General features: G+C 38.2%; 1 protein-coding gene across 1 annotated transcript in view; it reads left to right on the top strand.

Moving 5' to 3' along the window:
- LOC102810002 (coiled-coil domain-containing protein 93-like) overlaps positions 1-5,899 on the top strand; it is a 145,701-nt gene extending 139,802 nt beyond the window's left edge. Inside the window, exons 17-18 of the mRNA XM_085499934.1 lie at positions 4,642-4,755; positions 4,908-5,899. Of these exons, the coding sequence (XP_085356060.1) occupies positions 4,642-4,755; positions 4,908-4,955 (162 nt within the window). The 3' untranslated portion in view covers positions 4,956-5,899. The remainder of the gene's footprint in view (positions 1-4,641; positions 4,756-4,907) is intronic.
- Positions 5,900-12,583: the final 6,684 nt, after the last annotated feature.

Below are 12,583 nucleotides of genomic sequence, written 5' to 3'. Positions count from 1 at the left end.
CTCGCTGTCTCTACCAAGTAGTACAGCTCCGCTATCGCTACTCATAACAACCACTAACCAGGAAGTAGTAACGGCTCTCGCTGTCTTTATCAAGTAGTACAGCTCCCGCTATCGCTACTCATAACAACCACTAACCAGGCAGTAGTAACATCTCTCGCTGTCTCTACCAAGTAGTACAGCTCCCACTATCGCTACTCATAACAACCACTAACCAGGCAGTAGTAACAGCTCTCGCTGTCTCTACCAAGTAGTACAGCTCCCGCTATCGCTACTCATGACAACCACTAACCAGGCAGTAGTAACAGCTCTCGCTGTCTCTACCAAGTAGTACGGCTCCCGCTATCGCTACTCATAACAACCACTAACCAGGCAGTAGTAACAGCTCTCGCTGTCTCTACCAAGTAGTACAGCTCCCGCTATCGCTACTCATAACAGCCACTAACCAGGCAGTAGTAACAGCTCTCGCTGTCTCTACCAAGTAGTACAGCTCCCGCTATCGCTACTCATAACAACCACTAATCTGGCAGTAGTAACAGCTCTCGCTGTCTCTATCAAGTAGTACAGCTCCCGCTATCGCTACTCATAACAACCACTAACCAGGCAGTAGTAACAGCTCTCGCTGTCTCTACCAAGTAGTACAGCTCCCGCTATCGCTACTCATAACAACCACTAATCAGGCAGTAGTAACAGCTCTCGTTGTCTCTATCAAGTAGTACAACTCCCGCTATTGCTACTCATAACAACCACTAACCAGGCAGTAGTAACAGCTCTCGCTGTCTCTATCAAGTAGTACAACTCCCGCTATTGCTACTCATAACAACCACTAACCAGGCAGTAGTAACAGTTCCCGCTGTCTCTACCAAGTAGTACGGCTCCCGCTATCGCTACTCATAACAACCACTAACCAGGCAGTAGTAAAAGCTCTCGCAGTCTCTACCAAGTAGTACAGCTCCCGCTATCGCTACTCATAACAACCACTAACCAGGCAGTAGTAACAGTTCCCGCTGTCTCTACCAAGTAGTACAGCTCCCGCTATCGCTACTCATAACAACCACTAACCAGGCAGTAGTAACAGCTCTCGCTGTCTCTATCAAGTAGTACAGCTCCCGCTATCGCTACTCATAACAACCACTAACCAGGCAGTAGTAACAGCTCTCGCTGTCTCTACCAAGTAGTACAGCTCCCGCTATCGCTACTCATAACAACCACTAACCAGGCAGTAGTAACAGCTCTCGCTGTCTCTACCAAGTAGTACAGCTCCCGCTATCGCTACTCATAACAACCACTAACCAGGAAGTAGTAACGGCTCTCGCTGTCTTTATCAAGTAGTACAGCTCCCGCTATCGCTACTCATAACAACCACTAACCAGGCAGTAGTAACATCTCTCGCTGTCTCTACCAAGTAGTACAGCTCCCACTATCGCTACTCATAACAACCACTAACCAGGCAGTAGTAACAGCTCTCGCTGTCTCTACCAAGTAGTACAGCTCCCGCTATCGCTACTCATAACAACCACTAACCAGGCAGTAGTAACAGCTCTCGCTGTCTCTACCAAGTAGTACGGCTCCCGCTATCGCTACTCATAACAACCACTAACCAGGCAGTAGTAACAGCTCTCGCTGTCTCTACCAAGTAGTACAGCTCCCGCTATCGCTACTCATAACAGCCACTAACCAGGCAGTAGTAACAGCTCTCGCTGTCTCTACCAAGTAGTACAGCTCCCGCTATCGCTACTCATAACAACCACTAATCAGGCAGTAGTAACAGCTCTCGCTGTCTCTATCAAGTAGTACAGCTCCCGCTATCGCTACTCATAACAACCACTAACCAGGCAGTAGTAACAGCTCTCGCTGTCTCTACCAAGTAGTACAGCTCCCGCTATCGCTACTCATAACAACCACTAATCAGGCAGTAGTAACAGCTCTCGCTGTCTCTATCAAGTAGTACAACTCCCGCTATTGCTACTCATAACAACCACTAACCAGGCAGTAGTAACAGCTCTCGCTGTCTCTATCAAGTAGTACAACTCCCGCTATTGCTACTCATAACAACCACTAACCAGGCAGTAGTAACAGTTCCCGCTGTCTCTACCAAGTAGTACAGCTCCCGCTATCGCTACTCATAACAACCACTAACCAGGCAGTAGTAACAGTTCCCGCTGTCTCTACCAAGTAGTACAGCTCCCGCTATCGCTACTCATAACAACCACTAACCAGGCAGTAGTAACAGCTCTCGCTGTCTCTATCAAGTAGTACAGCTCCCGCTATCGCTACTCATAACAACCACTAACCAGGCAGTAGTAACAGTTCCCGCTGTCTCTACCAAGTAGTACAGCTCCCGCTATCGCTACTCATAACAACCACTAACCAGGCAGTAGTAACAGCTCTCGCTGTCTCTACCAAGTATTACAGCTTCCGCTATCGCTACTCATAACAACCACTAACCTGGCAGTAGTAACAGTTCCCGCTGTCTCTACCAAGTAGTACAGCTCCCGCTATCGCTACTCATAACAACCACTAACCAGGCAGTAGTAACAGCTCTTGCTGTCTCTATCAAGTAGTACAGCTCCCGCTATCGCTACTCATAACAACCACTAACCAGGCAGTAGTAACAGTTCCCGCTGTCTCTACCAAGTAGTACAGCTCCCGCTATCGCTACTCATAACAACCACTAACCAGGCAGTAGTAACAGCTCTCGCTGTCTCTACCAAGTATTACAGCTTCCGCTATCGCTACTCATAACAACCACTAACCTGGCAGTAGTAACAGTTCCCGCTGTCTCTACCAAGTAGTACAGCTCCCGCTATCGCTACTCATAACAACCACTAACCAGGCAGTAGTAACAGCTCTTGCTGTCTCTATCAAGTAGTACAGCTCCCGCTATCGCTACTCATAACAACCACTAACCAGGCAGTAGTAACAGCTCTCGCTGTCTCTATCAAGTAGTACAGCTCCCGCTATCGCTACTCATAACAACCACTAACCAGGCAGTAGTAACAGCTCTCGCTGTCTCTACCACAGTCGATTACAGTTACAGCTCCCGCTGGTTCTCGCTTCATCAAATCATTCACTAATCACTATAACAAGACAGCTTTTGCTGCCATAACCATCATTTTATTGTTGTTTACTTGTACTTGTAATTTGTATTTTGCCTTATTTTTCTTTAGTTGTAGCTTTATCAATTTTATAGTGCTATTTTACATATTTTGATATTTACATATTTGATTTGCAATTTACAGTTACTTTTTCATTTGAAATATTCATGGGCACACTGAGCTCATGCTTTGTGAACAGTATTCACTGACTGTACGTGTTAGTGTTCTATGGTTTCCACAGTGTGCCCTCTGTTTTGCCAAATGAATTGTTTTATTTACATTACTTGTGTTTTGTGTCATAAACTTAATTTTAGATGAAATTGAAAATCGTGGAGTTGTAATTTCATCTCTGTCTGGTTGTGTGTGCATGCATTTGTACCTGTATTTCAGACATGCCTGGATCAACTTTATTCAATTTCACACTTTATTCAATTTCCTGGTTGTGTGTGAGCTGATTTCATTCAAACTTGGTACATTTATTGTAGATTATTGGACATTGATGCATATCATTGTGTTTTGCATGTTTGAATCAATGATTTTTTGACTGTTTTTTTCACATACATTTGTTTTACCATTCAATATTGCAGAATGGAGTCCATTTTGAAGCTTGACAATTATCATAATCAAGCATTTCTGCTATTCCAGAATTGGATCTTGGTTGTACATAGAAATTTTTTTTTCAAACTTGACACATACATTTGTATCTCAGTACATTTCATTTTGTTTTTTAAATATGATTCAATATCAACCTTTACACACAAGTTATACATCTTCCAAGCTCTGATTTAGAGTAGTTTCAGTTTTGTTTACAATTGCCAGATGGGGACTGTTTTAGATAACTGATGTCTTTTAACTGAAAAGAAAGATCAGTGAAAATAAAATACAGTGATAATACTTGTTTTCACTGGTTTGCATGTACTCCATGTTAAGTCAGTGAAAGGTAGTATGTCAATCGAATTTACTGTTTTCCCTGCCAAAATATATTAACCAACTGCACACAATTCCTGGTTGTACATGTTGAAATGTTATTAAATTGCATGTTATACATGTACATGTCTGACACACTGGCTGGCAAGGAGTAGTTGCTCACATCTAAAGGGGAAAAACAGTGCTGTTCATTGCAGCTGTTATTAAATATACATGTATATATCTTGGTTAACAACACATCATAGTCACAGTAGATTAAGTAGTGTTGATCCATGCACAACATAACCTACCGTCCCACTATGTGGTCAGACACAACATAACCTACCGTCCCACTATGTGGTCAGACACAACATAACCTACCGTCCCACTATGTGGTCAGACACAACATAACATAACCTACGGTCCCACTATGTGGTCAGACACAACATAACATAACCTACCGTCCCACTATGTGGTCAGACACAACATAACCTACCGTCCCACTATGTGGTCAGACACAACATAACCTACCGTCCCACTATGTGGTCAGACACAGCTATGCTCATGGTTGTCAAAAATGTGAACAAATGAGGTACAGTCACATTGGCCAGTAGTCACTTCTAAAATTTGATTTATCCAGGTGGAAAAGAAGAAACAGGAAGAGAAAATGCGAAGAGATCTTTTGAATGACACTTATCTCGATTTAATTGATAAACAAAGATTATATTTCAAGACTGTCAAAGATTTCAAAGAGGTAATAGTAATATTATACCCTAAAATTTGATTTAATGCGTTTAAAGATTTGCACTTGTGATCAATATCAGAAATAGACGTCTGTTGTACCACAAAAAGTGATCATGATAAACCACTGTAATTTGTAAAACCTGTATCTTCTATCTTTTACAGGAATGTCGAAAAAATGAAATTCTACTGAATAGACTTCAAAAATCCTGAAAGAACACAAGTTGTGCTTTGTTCTTATAAAAATCTGAAATAATGCAGTAAATGCAAGCATTGGTGAACAGTGGGACTTAACTGTAGCTCTTATAAAGTAGGAAGTCCATAATCCCTTATTGTGTTAAAATCCAGTATATGAAATGCATATTTTGTCTGTGGCTGGCTGTAGAACAGATCATATTAGAGAAATAATTGGGTAATTATAATTATAATAATTATTTGTAACTAAAGTCTGAGATAACATGGTATGCTTTGTGTAATCAACTATATGAATATTTCCCCAATAATTAAAAACAATGATTACTGATATTGTAGTAAAAAGTTTACTTTTTATATGTGTTTTGATATGTACTTTATCAGGCATGTGTTAAATATTCCCACATTATACAATTAATGTAAAAACATTTTGAAATTGAGGTGTTTCTTGTGATGTATGGTATACAACCAGCTGGTAATGCCTATGGTCACTGACATGACCTGTACTCAATACCATGCCCCTTACTTTTTCGCACATAAAAAGAATTAATATACTAGTAAACTTATTATAAACCATATATACTATATTTCTCTATTATAATAGTCACTAAGAAAAATTATGATACATTTTAGATTTTTTTGGAAGTACATCCATGCAAAACATTGTCATTTTGTTACAGCCATTTACATCAAAATGTCCTGATTACAAACAATAGATGTAAATCCATAGATGTCTGCTTCAAAAAAGCTTGACTGGCTTTTTTGGCTCTAGTGTACTTTTGGGTTTTATAGTTAGAAAATTCCTTCAATATGAGCTCCACCAAGTGAAGTGGACTGTTGCTGACTGTCCTCACTCTTTTACATCTGTAAACAAATATATGAACAAGTTGTGCAAGTTAACTTTTTAATTGAAATGTTATTCTTTCAAACTCATCCAAATTTGAATAAAATTGCAGTCACCGATAGTTTTAGAGTCTTGTATATTCAAGTGACGTAACTTTCTGAAAGATTACAGTGTTCCGTTCCTGGACTGACTTGTACTGCGAATGACTAATGAGAAAAAGATATTATGTAAACTATTATTTTGTTTGGTTTTGAGTTATGTCATATTGAAAAAACTTTATGTGAACTGACCACTTTTCAAACATTTTAAACATGAATGAGTTTTAATTTATTCTCACTGCTGTTGTTGAGAAAACAATCTATTGATGTGAATGTAAGGATAATATTCTGGTAATTTTTGTCAGAAAAACAGGCAGTGGATGCTCAGGATATGTTGCCAAGTACAACTGAAATCCAATTTATGTCTTGACGCTATTTTACCATTAATTCCAAGTGTGAATTTGCAGGTTTATATGCCTGATATGCAATAGTCAGGACTCCAATGCCACAGAAATAACCTGAAGTCTCAATAATGTGTTTGGACAATTAGTATTAGTGAGGTATTCCCTTCACTAATGAGATGTAATGGTTCACTGCTTATTTATACAATTGTATCTACACATGGAGCAGATCATGTTGTATTTGCTTGAAGAGGAAAACTCTAGTTAGCACCATGGAGTTCAGCCAAGGACATAATTGGAATGCTCAAATCTATGCTTGAGTTTTAGCAGCAAAATCTGTCTTGAAGTTAAATTCTCTTCTGGACAGATCAAAGCATGCAAAAGCAAGTGATAATTAATGTCCACTGTCCGTTGTAATCCATTCAAGTTGAATGATGAGTTAGTCAGTGTTATGCATTGTGTGGTGACTGATGGTTCTTGGAGTATTTTCAAATCAAAGAAAGCTTAGAAAGAACTCCCATGTGCTGAGAGTATTAGAGACTCATTAAAAATAATTCAAAATTACTTGTACATGAGATATTGATGGAAAGCTGAAAACTAATTATGCAAATCAGAAAATTAATATAAACAAATTTGAGTGTAAAACTAATGAGGTCTGCGCAATGTAACAAATCATCTATGTACCAAGTTTTATTGAAATGTGATTAGAACCACAAAATTATGAATTATAATGCTAATTAGGGAATTAATATCAACAGATTTTAACCCAAAACTAATCAGGTTTGTACATTGTCCTAGAGCATCTTTGTACTAAGTTTCAATAAAATGGAATTATTTGTACTTTAGATATCAGTGTGAAAGCCTAAAGTTGGTTAGGTAATTAATATGTACAGATTTTAACCCACAATTAATTAGGTCTGTCTATTGTACTACAGCATCCAAGTACAATGTTTCATTTGAATGTGATGATTAGTACTTGAGATATCAGTGTGAAAGTTGAAAATTGGTTAATTATGCAAATTAGGTGATTAATATGCATAAATATTTACCAAAAACTAATCAGGTCTCTGCATAGTCCTAGAAGATCTATGTACCAAATTAAGTGATTAATATGCACAAATATTTATCCCAAAAGAATCAATCTCTGCATAGTCTTTGAGTATCTATGTACCGGGTTTCATCAAAAACCAATGATTGGTTGTTTAGATAACAGTGGGAAAGGCATGGAACAACTAAAAATTGGCTATTTATCATGCAAATTAGGTAATTAATATGCATGGATTTTTACCAAAAACTAATCAAATCTGCGCATTGGCCCAGAGCATCTATGCAAGTTTCATCAAAAACCGATGTATGGTTCTTGAGATAGCAGTGGAACAGACGGACACACACACAGACGCACATACACACAGACGCACTAACTGCAAAGACTTCCATTGTGTGCTTCACACATGGAGTCAAAAATAGACGTTGCCAGGGGTTTATTAAACTTGTTCCTATAAGTCATTTCAAGGAAAAGTGTTTATACAATTAAGAAAGTCAATTAACTTCAATATGTTCAGATTTTTTAATTACAGTTTGCATTGAAACTTACAAGTATATACGATTTAAAAGGAAGTCAGTTAAATTGCAGATGTCCAGAATTTTGAATTACAGTTTGCGTTATCTGTTTCACCGCACACCTTAATGACCATAATACTGGTGAGATATTTTCAATGCCTTGGTTTTGCAAAAAGCTCCAGTCGACCTATATTTACCCATAGTGATCCACTTGTGGGATCATGTATAGGTATATATATAGACATACAACGGATTGCTCTATAATAGCCATGTCTTCATCAGTTATCACAGATGGATTTCGCATAATGGAAATGAAAGACTGTGTGACATTAGTAGCAGGTTTTCATTGCAGATTTGTTTCCTGTCCTTGCAAAAAAGAAAACTGTGTCACAGCCAGTAAATGAATGAACCATTGGCAAAGTTGTGCTATCTTGTTGACATTGGTGCATCTAAAGTATTGCCTTGATCTTTAAGTCTTACTACAGCAGTGACTCCAAGAACTAAGATATCAGTATCGACTGTGTGAATGATTAGCTGATTCATACCCTGACTTTGCTGATAATAATTTACATGTACAAAAATCCTGGTATCGGCCTCCTCGTGGTTACATTGGTTGACCAGGGATGTGTCTCTTCAAGGACAACATAACACATTCTCTGAATATCTTCCCTTCCGGTCTCTGATTTTCGTGTATGAACTATGCATGGTACGAAAATAGTTCGGTATTATTATCACTATGGCACAGAAAGGACTTCCAATCTGTAGAGACTTGTAAATTACTTTGCACACATCGACGATTCCCAGACCAGGGTGTACTCTGGCATTTGTTAATGGAGGTAGACATCGAAGACCACATTGATTCTCAAGGCATTGGTTGACAACTTTCTTAATCGTGGAAGAACAGTCTTGGAGGCATAATCTTCAAACGTCATATTGGTCTCCAGCTTCAACCCACTGATCAGTGCTGCTGATTAAAAGATTATCACTTCTGTTTCTGGAGGGTCACAGCTAGAAATCGAGTAATCCATGCTTTCTATTGTGCTTTGCAAGTTACAAACAGCTGCAGAAAATATCTTCTGGAATGATTCTGTTTCTTCATGGTGTTTCTGGACATTGAGTATCACTGTTGTCTCTCCTGACATTTCTTTGTATGTGCAAATTGCAAGTGCTAGTGCTGACACGTAGTGCATTTTGCCACAGAAGTCATTTCCTATTTGGGACTACATGACAGGGCTGTGTGGCCATCTCTCCGTCAAGTGGCATTTCTAATGCGCTATCTTGGCGTCAACCAGGCTCGGCCAAACCTGAGGTGAGCCAGTGATGCATGGCATTCTCATTGTTTGTGATGCTAATTTTCCCACTTTGCCATTTCACGTTTTGATCGCTTGCATGACAATCAATATTCCTGAAAACCTATTCTCTGAATTATGAACTACAAATATCCCATCTACAAAATGTTGTAAACCTCATTTTGAAATATGTTCTCATAGACTTAACATGTCTCTTAGCTGAACAGGAGGCCACCAAGAATAGTTGACCTTGTCCATTGCAAAAAAACAAGGTCCCATCTGGCAAAATGTTCCAATATACAATTGAAAATTCCCCTCCTGTGTGAATTTATATTGTGAGAAGTATTATTGCAGCTGACCAGTATCGGAACTGATGAATGTAGACTGCTGGTAGAAGATTTCAAAATCTACATCTTTGTGAAGGGAAGGAGCATCTTTAAGTAGTGAATATAGTACGGCAGCACTTACTCTGTGTGCATATTGACTTCATTTTACATGACTGCATGCATTGCAGTATTGCAGCAGCTCTTCCACTTGTCGTAACTCTGACTTCTGGCTTGAATCCATCTCCTGTCTCTAAGCCAGGGTCCGATCGGGCTAATAATTATCATTTCAGTATGTAACCCACCTAACATTACAAGTAGCTTATTTTTCCCAACCTCTCAGGCCATGTCCATTGGGCTGTCTTTATAACAAGTGCCTGCCATGGGTTGCGAAAAGCTGCCATTTTTTACTAATTTCATGCTTTCGCACATCAGGAATAAGAGGAGTATTTTTCATCATTATTGGTGTGATTTTCGAATACTCTTCTAGCAAATTGGCCTTTTGTTTTCAGGATGCTGGAATATGGGAATTCCTGTTCCATGGTAAGCTTTCTCTGGAGTCGTGGAGATTGGAACATGGTCCAGATTGTCATAAACTGATGTGGTAATCACATTTTTTTACAAGGTTTTCAGGGCAGACAACCTCTTTCGCATCAAATTTTGTGCACAATGAACGTACTGTAATGTTTTCCATTTCAAGAACTCTATTGATAGGCCGAGTTGAAACATCAAACATTAACTAACTTAGTCTGACAAGTTCCAACTTATACAGGTAGTTCTTGCTCTCTGCTGTGACGATCATACACCATATTATTCAAATATCGTCGACGTTTATAAGAATTGAATATATGTGAAGCAGAGACAGATGCTTTGTTTTGAGATAACATATCATGCTCATTCTTTGCTATACGATCAGATGCATTTAAAATCAAGCTGATCAGAGTCCTGAGTATCGTTGCTAAATGTACTGTCCATCAAATTTGGTTACTGTGGAAAAAAATATCCCTTCGTATGATACTTGCTGCCTTTGTGTTCCTTCGTCGTCACCACAGTCTGCATAAGCCATTTGAACAACTTATATACATAACCCGTCCATTCATTTCAGCTATCAGGTCTTGTGAAAGACCAAGAATTCGATCTTCAAGATGTGTTCTGTTCACAAAAGTATTTACTATGATGCCTATTTGTTTAAGACGATTAGTATACAACCTAATTAAATCTGTCATCTTGAACACAGTATTTCTTTTCTCTGCTATTACTTCCTCTATATACGATACAACTTTTGCAACACTATCATATTTTAAGCCATCGCATCTATCAGAGGATTGTTCTTGGTTATAGTATGAGCTAAGTTTGAATGATCAATGGCTATCATGTCACCCTCACATTTTGCCAACATTTGTTTCTCGTGGGTTTCTGTAACAATTCGACTAACTTGGTGACCAGCTTGTAGCATAGTTAACTCATGTAAGGGCTCTTTTAAATTTTCACCTTTTTCACAAAAGAAGCATTGGGTCTTGGCAGCTTTTTTTCTTGCTCCATCTGATGGACTTGCTTTTGTGAATTTTCTTCTTGTTTCTGAATCATCATCTTGCGCGCTATCTTCTTGTGTTCTTTTGTGGGCTTTATTACGCTTTGTTGCATTGTATCACAGTTGACATATTTGTGCCATTTCCCTTCGCCAGATATTAAAATTTCTTCAAGATTTTCTTGTTGGTGAATCTTATTTGTGCAGTCTTCACCCCAAGTGCACTAAATGCCTTAAGTTTTTTTGTTAGTGTAGCATACCCACTTCCAATATCCAAGCGACTATAAGACTCTGTTGAAGTTTCTTATTGGTTGTTTCTTGGCAAATAACATCCAATGTCCCAATAATATGACTTAAATCAAAAGGCAATGATGATTCACAATGATGCACTTCCTATCAACTATAAATAAGATAATTGTTTGTGTTGAAATCTGTGAATTCCCAGCCTTTAGTTTCACTGATGAATGATCATACTCTTCAAAAACTGAATTTATATAGAAGACGATCTATGAAGTGAATGAAAATTAATAAATCACTGGATAAGCTTACCATTCATATGCGTGACACGTTTCTGCTGAAGTCTTGGTCATCCACTATTTTGTTGCTATGACAACCGATAGTATGACGTCAGACTTGAACACCATTCAGATAAATTACAAGATTTAAGAATCGCAAAATATCGTAAAGAAATCAAATCCAATAATCTAAAATGAAAAACACAATTACAGCATTTTATGACTCACATAAGAAGAAAAAGTGGCGCATGCGCAGAAAATTATTGACCTTTTCCTTGTATATTTCGTTGCAATATGCCTTGCAAATGTGCAGGCAGTACTACAGTAAACACCACGGGTAGCTGTTCTGCTGTTTAAAGGACATAATTTAATTCGGTATTAATGACGTCATTGTGACGTCAAAATCGATTTTTAGAATTGGCTACAAATCTTAAAATGATCAGCAGAAGTCAACATGAACTGAACGGTTTTGATGTTTGTTTACTTGTGTATGCGGATAGACTGCTTATCACTATACAAGGTCATATTTGAACAAATTATTGTTTTAAGATAAACGTTATATTACTATAGTCTACAATTTTTATTTTTACTTGCAATTTATTTTCAGTGCCATCAAGCTGGGAGCGAAGAGCAAATGATTTTAGACACATGAGCTAAATGTTTTTAAGCATTAACACAAAGGTTATATTGCACACATTAAAGTTGGGAACAATGGTTATGAACTGTATAATACCTTTCAGCAATTACATTGTAATTAGACAGCTATGACAACTCAGTACTGAGACGAGTGCACCAAGTGGTTGGTGTATTTGAGTTTGCCGACATTTACCCAATTAGCGACAACAAATATGTCCACAGATTATGATTATCGAGCATAAAATGACGGTTTAATGTTGACATTTGGTACATTTCTATTCAGGAGCACGTTACGAACAACACTGGTACACTGATTTCCGTATTCGTCCTAACAATTAACATTATTTGTGAGTTCTGTATACCCGCAAGCGTTTTTTTCCAAAAATAACGCGGTAGTATGGTGATGATTCTTATATACGGGTACAAGTGTAACGAGCATCCCGCCAATGAGTCAAAACAGCATTAAATAATTTATGTAGCAACAGTAAAAAAATGTTGACTGAGTTTTCTGGAAT

The sequence above is a fragment of the Saccoglossus kowalevskii genome, chromosome 6 (assembly GCF_978046115.1).
Source record: "Saccoglossus kowalevskii chromosome 6, keSacKowa6.1, whole genome shotgun sequence".
NCBI classification, from domain to species: domain Eukaryota; kingdom Metazoa; phylum Hemichordata; class Enteropneusta; family Harrimaniidae; genus Saccoglossus; species Saccoglossus kowalevskii.
Note: the sequence above shows the minus strand (reverse complement) of the source record. Positions and strands in the feature narration are given on the sequence as shown.